This window comes from Salvelinus sp. IW2-2015, linkage group LG4q.1:29 (assembly GCF_002910315.2).
Source record: "Salvelinus sp. IW2-2015 linkage group LG4q.1:29, ASM291031v2, whole genome shotgun sequence".
NCBI lineage: Eukaryota > Metazoa > Chordata > Actinopteri > Salmoniformes > Salmonidae > Salvelinus > Salvelinus sp. IW2-2015.
This window is the reverse complement of record NC_036842.1, coordinates 45,007,962-45,023,974: the sequence shown is the minus strand read 5'-3', so window position 1 is coordinate 45,023,974 and position 16,013 is coordinate 45,007,962. Positions and strand designations below refer to the sequence as shown.

The window sequence follows — 16,013 nt, the reverse complement described above, 5'->3', positions numbered from 1 at the left end:
CCCAAGACAGAGTTTGAAAAATGCTGACTTACACCCATTTCATACAGGCTTAATTTGTCAGTGGTGTTTGTATGTGCGTTTAATKACTCCTCTTCCCTCTCTCTCCAGCTCCAATGCCAGCCCCTCAGAGGGTACACCTGCGTTGGGGGGAATTGGCTGCACCCCCCAGTCGCTCCCCAATTTCCAGCACCCCTCCCACGAGTTGCTCAAGGAGAACGGCTTCACGCAACACGTTTATCACAAGTACCGTCGACGCTGCCTAAACGGTACTCATAGATACCCATATATTTTTCCCTGAACAAAGATCACACACAGATATATTCATTCATTCACACAGACATATTCATTAATTGTGGTCACTCATTCACGCGCAGGCGCGGTCACTCATTCACGCGCAGGCGCGGTCACTCATTCACGCGCTTACACAGTAGATTCCATAGAGCCTTTGCCATTTCAAAAAATGACCCACACCATTTCATATACCTCTTCCATTGTTTACTCTCTCCTATTCAGAGACTAGAAAGTGAAGTCACACACGTCACATTATACTTGTGTGTAAATAGTTAGGAACACTGCGTATAGAAACAATAGCTGTTGCTTGCTTTGTCACACAGGGTGCATCCCAAATGGTCAAATTGCCTACATAGTGCACTACTTTTGAAAATATAGGGACTAGGGTGGCATTTGGGACACAGTGTCTGTCTGACCCTTCACCCCTCCACCCCACTAATCACAGAACGCAAGCGGTTGGGCATCGGCCAATCTCAGGAGATGAACACGCTGTTCCGTTTCTGGTCGTTCTTCCTGAGGGATCACTTCAACAGGAAGATGTACGAGGAGTTCAGACAGCTGGTGGTGGAGGACGGCAAGGAGGGATACAGGTAATGCTTCATTTCATTCTTTGCTTAATACTTACCAATCTACCAATTATACACAGAACTTTGATTGTAAAGAGCCTAAAATTGCGTGTTGGGCAAGGAGAACGCAATATGTGAAGGCTCTTGACCCTTAAAATTATTTGGGCCTAAAATTGTGTTTGGGAAGGGGATTTAACAGGGGCAGACACTTGTTCAAGCCCTGCTCTAACACACCTGACTAAATCAAGCACAGGGATTTTTCTGCCAATGAAATTCTTGGGTGGTCCGCCTAAGCTTTTTTGGGGGGGCCCTCTAAACAGTGTACAAAATAATTTTTCAGAAAAAAGAAAAAACCTTTTTGTGTAAGCTTAAACAACTAAAACCAGATATAAAGTATGTAGAAAAGATAATGGACCTACTGAACTACAATATAAAGGCAACATGTAAAGTGTTGGTCCCATGTTTCATGAGCTGAAATAAAAGAACCCAGACATTTTCCATATGCCCAAAACATTATTTCTCTCAAATGTTGTGTACATCCCTGTTTAGTGAGCGTTTCTCCTTTGTCAAGATAATCCATCCATCTGAAAGGTGTGGCATATCGAAAAGCTGATTTAAACAGCATGATCAATAAAACAAAAGGTCACTCTAAAATGTGCAGTTTTGTCACACAACACATTGCCATAGATGTCTCAAGTTTTGAGGAAGCGCGCTATTGGCATGCTGACTGCAGGAATGTTCACCACAGCTGTTGCCGGAGACTTTAATGTTCATTTCTCTACTATAAGCCACCTCCAATGTTTTCGAGAATTTGGCAGTACGTCCAACCAGCCTCAACCACAGCTGGCTTCTTCACCTGCGGGATCATCTGAGACCTGCCACTCGGACAGCTGATGAAACTTTGGGTTTGCACTACCAAAGAATTTCTGCACAAACTATCAGCTGTCCAAGCTTATCTGCATGCTCGTCAAACTCACCGGGGTCTTGACCAGACTGCAGTTCGGCATCATAACCGACTTCAGTGGGAAAATGCTCACCTTCGATGGCCACTGGCTCGCTGGAGAAGTGTGCTCTTCCCGGATGAATCCCGGGTTTGGGATGCTCTGGACCGACATGTACGACAGCATGTTCCAGTTCCCGACAATATCCAGCAACTATGCACAGCCATTGAAGAGTGGGACAACATTCCACAGGCCACAATTAACAGCCTGATCAACTCTATGCAAAGGAAATGTGTCGTGCTGCATTAGGCAAATGGTGGTCACACCAGATACTGACTTAAAAAAAAAAAAAAAAAAATGTATCCATGCCCCCATCCTTTTTTAAGGTATCTGTGACCAACAGGTGCATATCTGTATTCCCAGTCATGTGAAATCCATAGATCAGGGCCTAATGAATGTATTTCAATTGACTGATTTCCTTATTTAATTGTAACTCAGTAAAATCGGTGCATTTATATTTTTGTTCAGTGTATTTTTTTCATAATAGACTCAGCAAAAAAAGAAAAGTCTTCTCACTGTCAACTGCATTTATTTTCAGTAAACTTAACATGTAAATATTTGTATGAACATAACAAGATTCAACAACTGAACAAGTTCCACAGACATGTGGCTAACAGAAATGGAATATTGTGTCCCTAAACAAAGCGGGGGTCAAAATAAAAAGTAACAGTCAGTATCTGGTGTGGCCACCAGCTGCATTAAGTACTGCAGTGCAGCTCCTCATGGACTGCACCAGATTTTCCAGTTCTTTCTGTGAGATGTTACCCCCCCTCTTCCACCAAGGCACCTGCAAGTTCTCAGACATTTTAGGGGGAATGGCCCTAGCCCTCACCCTCCGATTCAACAGGTCCCAGACGTGCTCAATGGGATTGAGATCCGGGCTCTTCGCTGGCCATGGCAGGTCACTGACATTCCTGTCTTGCAGGAAATCACGCACAGAACGAGCAGTATGGCTAGTGGCATTGTCATGCTGGAGGGTCATGTCAGGATGAGCCTGCAGGAAGGTTACCACATGAGGAAGGAGGATGTCTTCCCTGTAACGCACAGCGTTGAGATTACCTGCAATGACGACAAGCTCAGTCTGATGATGCTGTGACACACCGCCCCAGACCATGACGACCCTCCACCTCCAAATCGATCCCGCTCCAGAGTACAGTCCTCGGTGCAACGCTCATTCCTTCAACGATAAATGCGAATCCGACCATCACCTCTGGTGAGACAAAACTGCGACTCGTCAGTTAAGAGCACTTTTTACCAGTCCTGTCTGGTCCAGCGACGGTGGGTTTGTACCCATAGGCAACATTGTTGCCGGTGTTGTCTGGTGAGGACCTGCCTTAAAACAGGCCTACAAGCCCTCAGTCCAGCCTCTCTCAGCCTATTGCGGACAGTCTGAGCACTGATGGAGGGATTGTGCATTCCTGGTGTAACTCGGGCAGTTGTTGTTGCCATCCTGTACCTGTCCCTCTGGTGTGATATTCGGATGTACCGATCCTGTGCAGGTGTTACGTGGTCTGCCACTGCGAGGACAATCAGCTTTCCGTCCTGTCTCTCTGTAGCGCTGTCTTAGGCGTCTCACAGTACGGACATTGCAATTTATTGCCCCGGCCACATCTGCAGTCCTCATGCCTCCTTGCAGCATGCCTAAGGCATGTTCACGAAGATGAGCAGGGACCCTGGGAATCTTTCTTTTGGTGTTTTTCAGTCAGTAGAAAGGCCTTTTTAGTGTCCTAAGTTTTCATAACTGTGACCTTAATTGCCTACCGTCTGTAAGCTGTTAGTGTCTTAACGACCGTTCCACAGGTGCATGTTCATTAATTGTTTATGGTTCATTCAACAAGCATGGGAAAAAGTGTTCAAACCATTTACAATGAAAATCTGTGAAGTTATTTGGATTTTTACGAATGATCTTTGAAAGACATGGTCCTGAAAAGGGATGTATCTTTTTTTTGCTGAGTTTTTATAATCTTTAAGAACTAACAATCACCAAAATAAAAGCTAGACAGTCAGGGTGAATAGAAAATTACAGTACCAAATTCGAGTACCACTACCAGTGTTAGTAAATGGGTGTTTGTTTAGTCTGCTCGATCACCACACACAGCTGATTAATACCTGTTGTCTGTATTGCAGGTACGGTTTGGAGTGCCTGTTCAGGTACTACAGTTACGGACTGGAAAGGAAATTCAGGCCAAACATTTTCAAGGACTTCCAGGAGGAGACCATGAAAGACTACGAAGCTGGTGAGATGCATCACCTACGGAAGGAACCTCAACCATACACATTCACACAGCGCAGTAACTCTCGATTTGGTTACTACTGTTCCTCCACAATGAGTACATTCTGTGTACCAAATGGAACCATATTCCCCATATAGTGCACTACTTTTGACCAGAGCCTTAGATAGGGAATAGGGTGCTATTTGGGACGTAGGCTTAGACTTCTCCCTAACACCTGCCTGTCTCTGTGTCCCCATCTCCCACAGGCCAGCTGTATGGACTTGAGAAGTTTTGGGCATTTCTTAAATACTCCAAAAACAAGAACATGGGGATCGACCCCAAGCTGCAGGAGTGCTTGAGCAAGTTTAAGCGTCTCGAGGATTTCAGAATCGATGTAAGTAGGGAAACCTGTCTAAGAAAGTTACATGTTCTCTTCTACTTTTTACTACTCGTGAAACCTGTCAAAGTTACATGTTCTCTTCTACTTTTTACTACTAGTGAAACCTGTCAGTTACATGTTCTCTTCTACTTTTTACTACTAGTGAAACCTGTCAAAGTTACATGTTCTCTTCTACTTTTTACTACTAGTGAAACCTGTCAGTTACATGTTCTCTTCTACTTTTTACTACTAGTGAAACCTGTCAGTTACATGTTCTCTTCTACTTTTTACTACTAGTGAAACCTGTCAGTTACATGTTCTCTTCTACTTTTTACTACTAGTGAAACCTGTCAAAGTACACGTTTAGACACCTTTACTACAACTTTTTCACTGCTGGCTACGTGAGGGCTATCATGCTTCGTCAAGCTTTTGTAGGGTGGAAGTACTGAGCAAGTGGGTTTGTTAACATTAAAATAATCCCTGTTGCATAGAGATGTTTAGAGTAGGGGTGTGACGTTTAAACAAAATTTGGACCATTAAGATTTAGAAAAAAATCCCAAACTTTTTGTTGTTGTTGACAACTAAAATCACAGTGCAGTTATTACAACCACCACTAACAGGTCCCAATCATCATCATAAAGGGGACATGTTAAATTAAACCAACACCTAATGCAACGATGCTGCAAAGTTAGTAGGAGGAGATGGGTATCTTTAAAATGATTTGCCACGGATATAAAGCGTTCCGCACGTCATCCTCATTTACCGTTGACAAAAAATGGCAGAGTGAGACAGGGAAGTGGCGGCAGCGAGGTCCTGTACGCCAATACTTTAAGAAGTTAAATGAGAAGGTTGTGAAATGTGAACTTAGCGAGGTGGAAATAAGCATCAGTGACAGTACAGGTGCAATGCTGAAAGGGAGGCACCTTGAGACTCAACCGGTTGCTGGCAGCATTGCGATAAGGAATAGAGTGAAAGAATCACAGCGCTGTTTATAGAAATGATTGCAGTTGATATGCACCATTTGTCAATGGTCGAGGATGTCGGTCAATGTTGCCCTAATGGCATGTCTAGAAGCAGACCACAAGATGACATGAAATAGTACAATGATTGTTATGCAAGTAGGCCTACAATGAAGTCCCGTCACTACTGACAACTGAGAACATGGCGAGGCACACAGCAGAGAACCTAAAATGGCATTAACTACCATTGTTGTAGTGTTTCCACTAGATAGCACAGCCACAAAGTTCAAATTGGATATATCGTAAATTCACATGAAAACAAAAATGTGTTTTTGGTCTTCATTTAGGGTTATGCGTAAGGTTAACATTAGGTTTAAAATCACATTTTAAGAAGATCAATTGTAGAAATTTGCAGGCTTCGTGACTTTGTTGCTGTAGTAAATGGTGACGACCGTCTGGTAGGTAGCCAGGTCAGCGGTAGATTGAACTGCATTGCCCCCTAGCGGTCATACGCAGGAAAATATCTGAATTGTGAATTCACGTCATTTTTAGATGTATTCTTTGCTGTTTAAACGTTAAGACATACCTAATATCAAAGTTGTATTTAATAATAGAATAGTTAGGTGGTGCTTATATAGTRCTGTTTCAATGTATGTACAAGGTGGTAAACTGTACAAGTGTTGGGTGTGAAATGGAAACGTATTTTTTGGCAAATCCCACTCCCTCTGAGACACCTTTGGAGAATTTCAGCCATTATTGAGGGCGACCCTGGAGCAATTAAGTGTAATTGCCTTGCTCAAGGGCAGAATAGATTTTCACCTTGTCGGCTCGGGGATTCGATCCAGCAACCTTTCGGTTACTGGCCCAACGATCCTAACTGCCACCCCCATGGGTTATTTGTCAAGGGTGCTGCCCGTGCGCTCAGAAGCCATAATGGGACAGGTGAAAACGTTGCGACCTCTATAAATATTTATGCGATAACGGGGAAAGAATGAGGAAGTGGATAGAATTCCATTTGTTATGATTATCAGTGAAATTAACAATTTTATAACATCGATATAACACTTATTTCTTTGAACTGCGTTGTTGGTTAAGGGCTTGTAAAGTAAGCATTTCACTCTAAGGTTGTATTTGTATACCTGTTGTATTCGGCGCATGTGACGAAATAACATTTGATTTGATTACCATCAGCTTTATAAGACTGTAAATGACCAACCACACGGTTTTTACCTCTGCTTTTGAGAGGAGCTGGCGACTTTCAGCTAAGCTAACAATATGCTAACTTCAATCTCCAAACTGCATGCCGAGAAATAAAAATACACACTTCTCTCAGTATCCCTTTAACAAAGAACAGGCCTGCCCTGTTCACCCTGTACTCTTTGGTTGCATCGCAAATGGCACCCTGTTCCTTACATAGTGCACTACTTTTGAGCAGGGCACATAGGGCTCTGGTCAAAGTAGTGCACTATATAGGGAATAGGGTGCCATTTGAGACAGACTTTGTTACAGAACGACCTGTAAGGGGCATTTCCATGTAAAAGGACCCATGAGCACCAACATGTGAAGTTCATAGGAGCATGTCAAATGAAAGCCAAGAGTCTATATAATTGAGAAATGAAGGCATATATACATTTTTTAAACCATATTCCATCCTAACAATGTGGAATAAGCAAAGGCTTTGCATTCTGGTCAAACCAATGGAAAAGGGATCAAAGACACAATCATGTTGAAGTAATTTCAACACTTATATTTCGTTTTGGATAAATGATTTGCCTTCTGTAAGATTAGGAAACATTGCCCTGTGCCTTGTAATTCCGTTACCAAAAACCCACATATATATTTAAGATATTTTCACATTTCTCTCCCTCATGAGGGAGGATAATGAATGTTCACAGAAGTAACAAGTAAAGGTTGACCTAACAATTAGTTAGTGTTTTTACTGACATCAAGTGTATGAATTATTAAGTGATTAAAACTCGTTATTCTGTTACCAAATCTGTAACAGAATTACTGCAAGTGAATTAGCTACAATTGGGAATCCTACTAGTCACAAACCACAGTTGGGTCACCTGCTATTGTCCTCCCTTCTACTCGCATACTGTTATGTTTCCTCTTTCTGTCGTCTGTTGGTCAAAACAAGACTGTGAACAACCCCTCCCTCTCTCTCCTCTTTCTCTCTCTCCAGTTAATGTCAGCTCTCGCGGCTCAATGACACCTACCACCTACTCTGTTTCCATTTACTGTAGCAAGCATCCTCACCAACTGAGCACCGACACCGGACGTCCATTGACTTTGAAAAGTTGTTGAATTTTGGTCAGTCCATAAACATCGATGTTTCACAAGTTTGGACAGTACTTTAGAGCGCAGTACAGCCGTATAGAAAAGTAGAGTTAAGTACAGCACACGTTCATAGAGTACAGTAATGTACTGTCTTGTACTGAATATATCTACTGTGCTTTACTAATATGGCCAAATTTGTGAAACGTAGATGTCTGATTGTTTAAGATTTGGCCTTGTCCGGACCAACCAAATGTGGTCTTGTTTAGGGGCAGAGCTCATTACAATAACAGCCAGTGTATTGATGAATAACCAAATATGCATATTTCTACCTTTTTGTGTACCTATTCAGGATACATCACCACAAATAGAGTGATATTCATTGCCATAATTTTCATTTTTGTATAGTACAGATCAGGGACCCGTTATGTAAATCCGTTACCATAATTCTGTTACCGGATGTAAATACACTTCACCTACTGTAGTTCAATAACCAAAATAAAAATGTTCCAACTCAAGGTGTCATAAGACTGCTAAATAGTTAACCAAATTGCTACCCGAACTATATGCATTGACCCCCTTTTCCACTAACTCTTGACTTATCACATATGCTGCTGCTACTGCTTATTATCTATCCTGTTGCCTAGTCACTTTACCCCTACCTATATGTACACTACCGGTCAAAGGTTTTAGAACACCTACTGATTCAAGGGTTTTTCTTTTCTTTTTTTTACCATTTTCTACATTGTAGGATAATGGTGAAGACATCAAAACAACACATATGGAATCATGTAGTAACCAAAAAAGTGTTACACAAATCAAAATATATTTTATATTTGAGATTCTTCAAATAGCCCTTTGCCTTGATGACAGCTTTGCACACTCTTGGCATTCTCTCAACCAGCTTCACCTGGAATGCTTTTCCAACAGTCTTGAAGGAGTTCCCACATATGCTGAGCACTTGTTGGCTGCTTTTCCTTCACTCTGCGGTCCGACTCATCCCAAACCATCTCAATTTGGTTGTGGTCGGGGGATTGTGGAGGCCAGGTCATCTGATGCAGCACTCCATCACTCTCCTTCTTGGTAAAATAGCCCTTACACAGCCTGGAGGTATGTTGGGTCATTGTCCTGTTGAAAGACAAATGATAGTCCCACTAAGCCCAAACCAGATGGGATTGCATATCGGTGCATATCGGTGCAGAATGCTGTGTTAGCCATGCTGGTTAAGTGTGCTTTCTAATTAAATCACTGACAGTGTCACCAGCAAAGCACCCAAACACCATAACACCACCTCCTCCATGCTTTACGGTGGGAAATACACTTGCGGAGATCATCCGTTCATCCACACCACATCTCACAGACACTGCGGATTGAACCAAAAAAAAAACTTGAATGAGTAGGTGTTCTAAAACTTTTGACTAGTAGTGTGCATACGGTCTATTCAGACCCCTTGACTTTTTCCACATTTTGTTACGTTACAACCTTATTCATTAAAACAGCCTCAATTGATTAAATTGTCCCCCCCCCCTCAATGACAAAGAAAAAACTGGGTTTAAAAAAAAATGCACAAAAAATTTAAATAAAAATCACATTTACATAAGTATTGAGACCCTTTACTCTGTACTTTGTTGAAGCACCTTTGGCAGCGGTTACAGCCTAGAGTGTTCTTGGGTATGACGCTACAAGCTTGGCACACTTGTATTTGGGGAGTTTCTCCCATTCTTCTCTGCAGATCCTCTCAAGCTCTGTCAGGTTGGATGGGGAGCGTCGCTGCACAGCTATTTTCAGGTCTCACCAGAGATGTATAATTGGGTTCAAGTCCGGGCTCCGACTGGGCCACTCAAGAACATTCAGAGACTTGTCCCGAAGCCTCTCTCCTGCATTGTCTTGGCTGTGTACTTAGGGTCATTGTCCTGTTGGAAGGTGAACCTTCGCCCCGGTCTGAGGTCATGAGCGCTCTGGAGCAGGTTTTCATCAAGGATGTCTCTGTAATTTGCTCCGTTCATCTTTGCCTCGATCCTGACTTGTATCCCAGTCCCTGTCGCTGAAAAACATCCCCACAGCATGATGCTGCCACCACCATGCTAGATGGTGCCAGGTTTCCTCCAGTCGTGATGCTTGGCATACAGGTCAAAGAGCTCAATCTTGGTTTCATCAGACCAGAGAATATTTTTTCGAATGTTTTGAGAGTCCTTTAGGTACCCTTTGGCAAACTCCAAGCGGGCTGTCATGTGCCTTTTTACTGAGGAGTGGCTTCTGTCTGGCCAATCTACCAGAAAGGCCTGATTTTGTGGAGTGCTACAGAGATGGTTGTCCTTCTGTAAAGTTCTCCTGTCTCCACAGAGGAACTCTGGAGCTCTGTCAGAGTGACCATTGGGTTCTTGGCCACCTCCCTGACCAAGGCCCTTCTCCCCCGATTGCTCAGTTTGGCCAGGCAGCCAGCTCTAGGAAGAGGCTTGGTGGTTTTAAACTTCTTACATTTAAGAATGATGGAGGCTACTGTGTTCTTGGGGACCTTCAATGCTGCCCCCAAAAAATGTGTGCCCTTCCCCAGATCTGTGACTCGACACAATCCTGTCTCGGGAACTCTGCAGACAATTCCTTCAACCTCATGGCTTGGGTTTTGCTCTGACATGCACTGTCAACTGTGGGACCTTATATAGACAGGTGTGTGCCTTTCCAAATCATGTCCAATCAATTGAATTTACCATAGATGGACTCCAAGTTGTAGAAACATCTTAAGGATTGTGAATGGAAACAGGATTCACCTGAGCTCAATTTCGAGCAAAGGGCCTGAATATTTATGTAAAGAAGGTATTTCTGCTTTTTTACTTTGAATAAAAAAACGTGTTTTTTGTCATTATAGGGTACTTTGTATAGATTGAGGATTTTTATTTAATCCATTTTAGAATAATGCTGCAACGTAACAAAGGGGTCTGAATACTTTCCGAATGCACTATCTACGTCAATTACCTCGTACACTTGCACAGAGTCGGTACTGGTACCCCGTGTATAGCCATGGTATTATTTTTCTCTCCGTTGTTGGGAAGAAATAATTTCACTGATAGTCTACACCTCTTGTTTACGAAGCATGTGACAAGTACATTTTGATTTGTATGTCATAGCTGACACCCCATTCTTTCCGCAGACATCTTTTGAATCTTATTTCGAAGCAGATACTTAACAAAGTTTTGAAAAAATGTGGTCACGTGAAAACTGAGGGAGATTTTACCGTAATTCTGTTACCACACTGCATCTGCACAGTTCATCCAGTAAATGTGTTTTTGTGAAATGTTCAAAGTAGTCCTTGTGCATAGAGTTTATTGCTTTGTTAAACTTTGAAATCAATGGTTTTTGTTTAGCATAGATTTTAAAGTGAATAATCTGACTCAGTGTAATTCCTTTAACGTTGAATTGCCCTTTTAGAACGTCTGTAGAGTCCCAGTTAATCCCACACCTCACCATTTTCCTTCATTGCAGCCCCCAATGGAGGAGGGAGGCCGCAAGAGACACTCATCCAGCGGAGACGGTCGCCACCGCCACCCCTCCCAGGGCCCCAGCCGCCCCCACAGCCAAAGTGGCTTCAGCCCAGCCCCGTTCGCCCAGGGCCCCACCAGGGAGGATGCCAAAATCAGCAGCCAGAGCCAGCGACCCGCAGCCCAGGCCTCGGCAACCGCATCAGACGCCCAGCCACCAAAGTAACCCCAGACAACCCTCAGCCACTTGGATCAACTCAACGTCATTAAATATTTTCTGCGCCGCAAGAATGAGAGAATGACTTTCTGACGAACGGCTTGTGATTTGAATAAATCGAGGCTCTTCCATTTTGATTTATTTAGTTTGAAACACCCAGGGTTTTGACTTATTAGAGACGAAACTGAATGACTATTGAAGGAGTGGACAAAGTATTTTATTTTGCAAACCTTGGCATATATTATTTCCCGTGGTTACAATGTGGGGAATGGACATGGTTTCTGAGGACTTTTGATGGCAACTGCGAACCTTGTGATTCCTTTCTATTGATGGACCAACCCCCTTTTCCACTTGACACCATCTAGTTGGTGGATTAGAAAATGATGCTTTGAAAAATACATATTTAACTTGTTTTGCGCGAGAGAGAAAATAGAGGGAGAAAAAAATAGATGAAAGAACACCAAACCAAATGATGAAAAATGAACAAGATCATTGAAAGTTGCCTTATTTTAATGTTTTTTCTGCTTTACTTGTGCCCCGCCACCGTAATGTCGATTGTACAGCATTGATAATTGCAAATATGCAACATTGGTCACCACCTACAGTAGTGGCCACTCAGTGACTCCCTCCCTGCCAAACCGTTTTCAACGCAACCTGCTACACTGTCTTCCAAGTGTCATAAAGCCTCCCCCTTTGCCCACCCCTCAGTGTGTTTGCAATTTGTGGCTCTGGAATCACCAATCCGGATTACTTGAAGAAGAAAAAAAGAGCGGGAAGGTTTATCAGTAGATCTGGTGTGCTGCGGTGGTTGCTTTGGGGAGATGTGCGGTGGGTTATGTTTGGGGGGTAATGGCCTGCTTCCCAGGGCTGAACAAGGCAGGGTTTCAGTCTGCAGCTTAGCATGGCCTATAACATTGCAACCCACCACCGCTTCCACACACACACCCTCGTATGTCTTTCCCCAGAGGCTCTACTCTGTCCATCTGGAGGAGTACGACCAATGGACAGACAGTCTCCCTTCTGACCCCTGAACCCAACCCACCTGTTCTATTCCCATGAACAGCTACATGCGGTCAGATATAAACTATAGTAATCTAGTGTGGATAACATCTTTATCCGACAGAGGACTGATGATATCAAACAGATGAGTGATTTATTTTTTTTCTTCACTCATGTGAATTGGACAGAAGATAACTTGCACCTCCCGGCTACTTGTTTTATTGTTTATATATTCGCCTTACATGTGTACATACTTTTTATTTTTTATTTTAAATGGGCTGAAATTATAATGCTTTTTTATTTGCTGTGTTTCTACCTATGCTGTGGGTATGTCTCAGTATTGCTATGCTGTGGGTATGTCTCAGTATTGCTATGCTGTGGGTATGTCTCAGTATTGCTATGCTGTGGGTATGTCTCAGTATTGCTATGCTGTGGGTTATGTCTCGATATTGCTTGACTGTGGGTATGTCTCTGAATTTAGGCTATGCTGTGGGTATGTCTCTGTATTGCTATGCTGTGGGTATGTCTCTGTATTGCTATGCTGTGGGTATGTCTCTGTATTGCTATGCATTTGTTGAAACCTCTGGACTTTCAGAAATGGGAACATAGTATAGTACAAATAAAGGGACATTTTCATTCGGTCGTCAACTGACATTCAATGCAACAACAAATCACACGTTTCCAGAACAAGTTCATTTTCAAATCGGAGCTAATTTGCAGGATTTAAAATATTTTTTATGATTTCCATTTACAAATTGCATGATGTGAAGCACTAGTGTGTTCACGCCACGGCAATTCAAACTTTCCACAAATCATATCATGAGCCAAAGTCAAAATATTTCCCCTAACTAGTTATTGATCAGTGTAAAGTGTAATGGTCCTCTTTAGTTAAATATCAATTCCAGGATTTCCGCTGTGTTAAAATTTAAAACAAACATGAAGACAATTGGACATTTTCATTAACGGTCATTGTTGAAAAAGTTGAGATTCACAAGAATTAACTTTCTTTGTAGCTTTTTTTCCCTGTCTTGTGGGTTTAACTCAAGGGAGCTGTGAGTCAATTGAGTGGGCTMATATGATTGATTGAATCGCTCAAGAATGTTTTTATTCGAGGAATTAAAGACAAATTACTTTCCTAATGCACCCCCAGTGAATGTCACCTCTGTGTGCCCCCCCTCACTCGTCCTAGACCAGGATAGAGGACAGGTAAGACCTGTCCTTTGGGGTCCAGTCTAATTGTTAGCATAGTGCATCAAACCCTGTGGGTGGAACAGTTGGTGCTCCAATGAACTCAGCAGGACACCAGGCATGGCGCCCCCTAGTGTCAGATGGACTGGGCCGGACACTGGAGAGAAAGAGGGGAAGGGAGGACGTAACCCACTTTGGTTTTGTCAATAATCAGAGGTAATGAATGGCAGTGTTGTCTGGGGACTGAAAAAAGGACAAAATTCCATAAAGCCATATAAATAAAAAATAGCTGTATATGAACTACACATTTTTTTGGAATAGTTCATTACCATTACAATATCCTAGGCTTGTCATGAGGGGGGAAAAAAGAATAAAAACAAATGTAAAATACTTGAATGAGATCTTGTATTATAGCATTTAATATCCATAATATCTGCTTTGTAGGCTGTGATTCGCTATTAGTGTTATTTGTAGTAATTGTGCTTTTCCTTATATATATAAAAATAAAAACATTTAAATTGACAAAAAAAACTTCAACACCAACTCTGTCATCGTTCTGTTATTTTCTTGTCTATTTCCCTGTAGGGTATTCCAGAAAGCAGGATTATTAAGTTAACCAGCTAATTTTGATAAACTGCCACTGTTTTTCTGTCTGATTAAGAAAGCTACATTTGTATATTGGTGGTTGTCAACTCACTGGGTATGTTCGAGCAGTAATGCTAACACAACCGACTGCAGAAGAAAGTCTACGAGTGATGTCGGGGGGAGGTGCATCTGCAACAGCTGAAAGTTGGACACTGTTGTGGTTTACCTACATCAAGGCTCCAACCCCCATACCACACATTTACAAATGTACAGTTATGACTATAACTACTGTTCCCTGAAGGAGGGAAACTAGGTACAATACAGCTACCGGGAGCTAGCGTCCTCTACTGAAGAACATTAGAATCACGCCTGACAAGGCCAATGAACACCGTGCCTAACTGTCGGCCCCACCTTCCACAGGCGATAAACCAGAGTCACGGATTCATTCCTTCAATCCAGTACCGCTCTTCACCAAGCCCAGAACTGGGCGGCACGTGGCCGAAGAGGTGTACCTCGTTTCCCTCCTTCAGGGAAAAGTAGTTGTAGTCATAACTGTACGTTCCCTTTGTCAACTTTGTACAACACTATGGGGATAGCCCCAAGCCAACGTCAAATGAAATGGCCCACGGCAGACCCCCCCCAGAGTTCCAAGCCAACCTGTGGTATCTGGGTATTGCGCAACCCCTGGTCCACTCAATGTACATGCATAACACTCATACCAGACACAAGGRATGTAACCTCCACTATTCCTCAGATGCAAACTGAGGCGAAAAGGGTAGAGCTAGAGACCTGTAGGACATAGTCATGACTAAGGCTGCATTAGGACACAACGTCACCTTAGAGTGATGTTACAACCCAACTTTCTACAAGAGGGGTGAACGGGTAACGCGTGGAGATCTCCAACACGTTTAGTCAAGACCAAAGCCACGAGCAGTGCAATCTTGTAGGAGAGGATCCACAGTGTCTGTTGCAGTGTCTGTTGATTCAAATGGGGCCTCACACAGCACTTCCAAAGTCAAATCTCAAGTGGGRGCAATAGGTTTAGAAACTGGCCTGAGACGGCGCACACCCTTTTAAAAACCCTGGAGTGGCACTAATACTTCCCCCAAATGACACGCTGTAAACACCCGCTATTTACAGTTGAAGTCGGAAGTTTACATACACTTAGGTTGGAATCATAACTTATTTTTCAACTACTCCACAAATTTCTTGTTAACAAACTATAGTTTTGGCAAGTCGGTTAGGACAGCTACTTTGTGCATGACACAAGTAATTTTTCCAACAATTGTATACAGACAGATTATTTCACTTATAATTCACTGTATCACATTTCCAGTGGGTCAGAAGTTTACATACATTAAGTTGACTGCCTTTAAACAGTTTGGAAAATTCCAGAAAATGATGTCATAGCTTTAGAAGCTTCTGATAGGCTAATTGACATAATTTGAGTCAATTGGAGGTGTACCTGTGGATGTATTTCAAGGCCTACCTTCAAACTCAGTGCCTCTTTGCTTGACATCATGGGAAACATTAATCAAGAAATCAGCCAAGACTTCAGAAAAAGAATTGTAGACCTCCACAAGTCTGGTTCATCCTTGGGAGCAATTTCCAAACGCCTGAAGGTACCACGTTCATCTGTACAAACAATAGTACATAAGTATAAACACACATGGGACCACGCAGCCGTCATACCGCTTAGGAAGGAGACGCGTTCTGTCTCCTAGAGATGAATGTACTTTGGTGCGAAAAGTGCAAATCAATCCAGAACAACGCAAAGCACCTTGTGAAGATGCTGGAGGAAACAGGTACAAAAGTATATATCCACAGTAAAACGAGTCCTATATCGACATAACCTGAAAGGC

The 16,013-nt window shown here is 42.6% G+C and overlaps 1 protein-coding gene across 1 annotated transcript in view; it reads left to right on the top strand.

Annotated features, from left to right (window-relative positions):
- The window catches only part of LOC111962030 (la-related protein 1), an 87,338-nt gene extending 74,324 nt beyond the window's left edge, over positions 1–13,014 (top strand). Inside the window, exons 16-20 of the mRNA XM_070442924.1 lie at positions 109–266; positions 737–881; positions 3,986–4,095; positions 4,338–4,465; positions 11,167–13,014. Of these exons, the coding sequence (XP_070299025.1) occupies positions 109–266; positions 737–881; positions 3,986–4,095; positions 4,338–4,465; positions 11,167–11,388 (763 nt within the window). The 3' untranslated portion in view covers positions 11,389–13,014. The remainder of the gene's footprint in view (positions 1–108; positions 267–736; positions 882–3,985; positions 4,096–4,337; positions 4,466–11,166) is intronic.
- Positions 13,015–16,013: the final 2,999 nt, after the last annotated feature.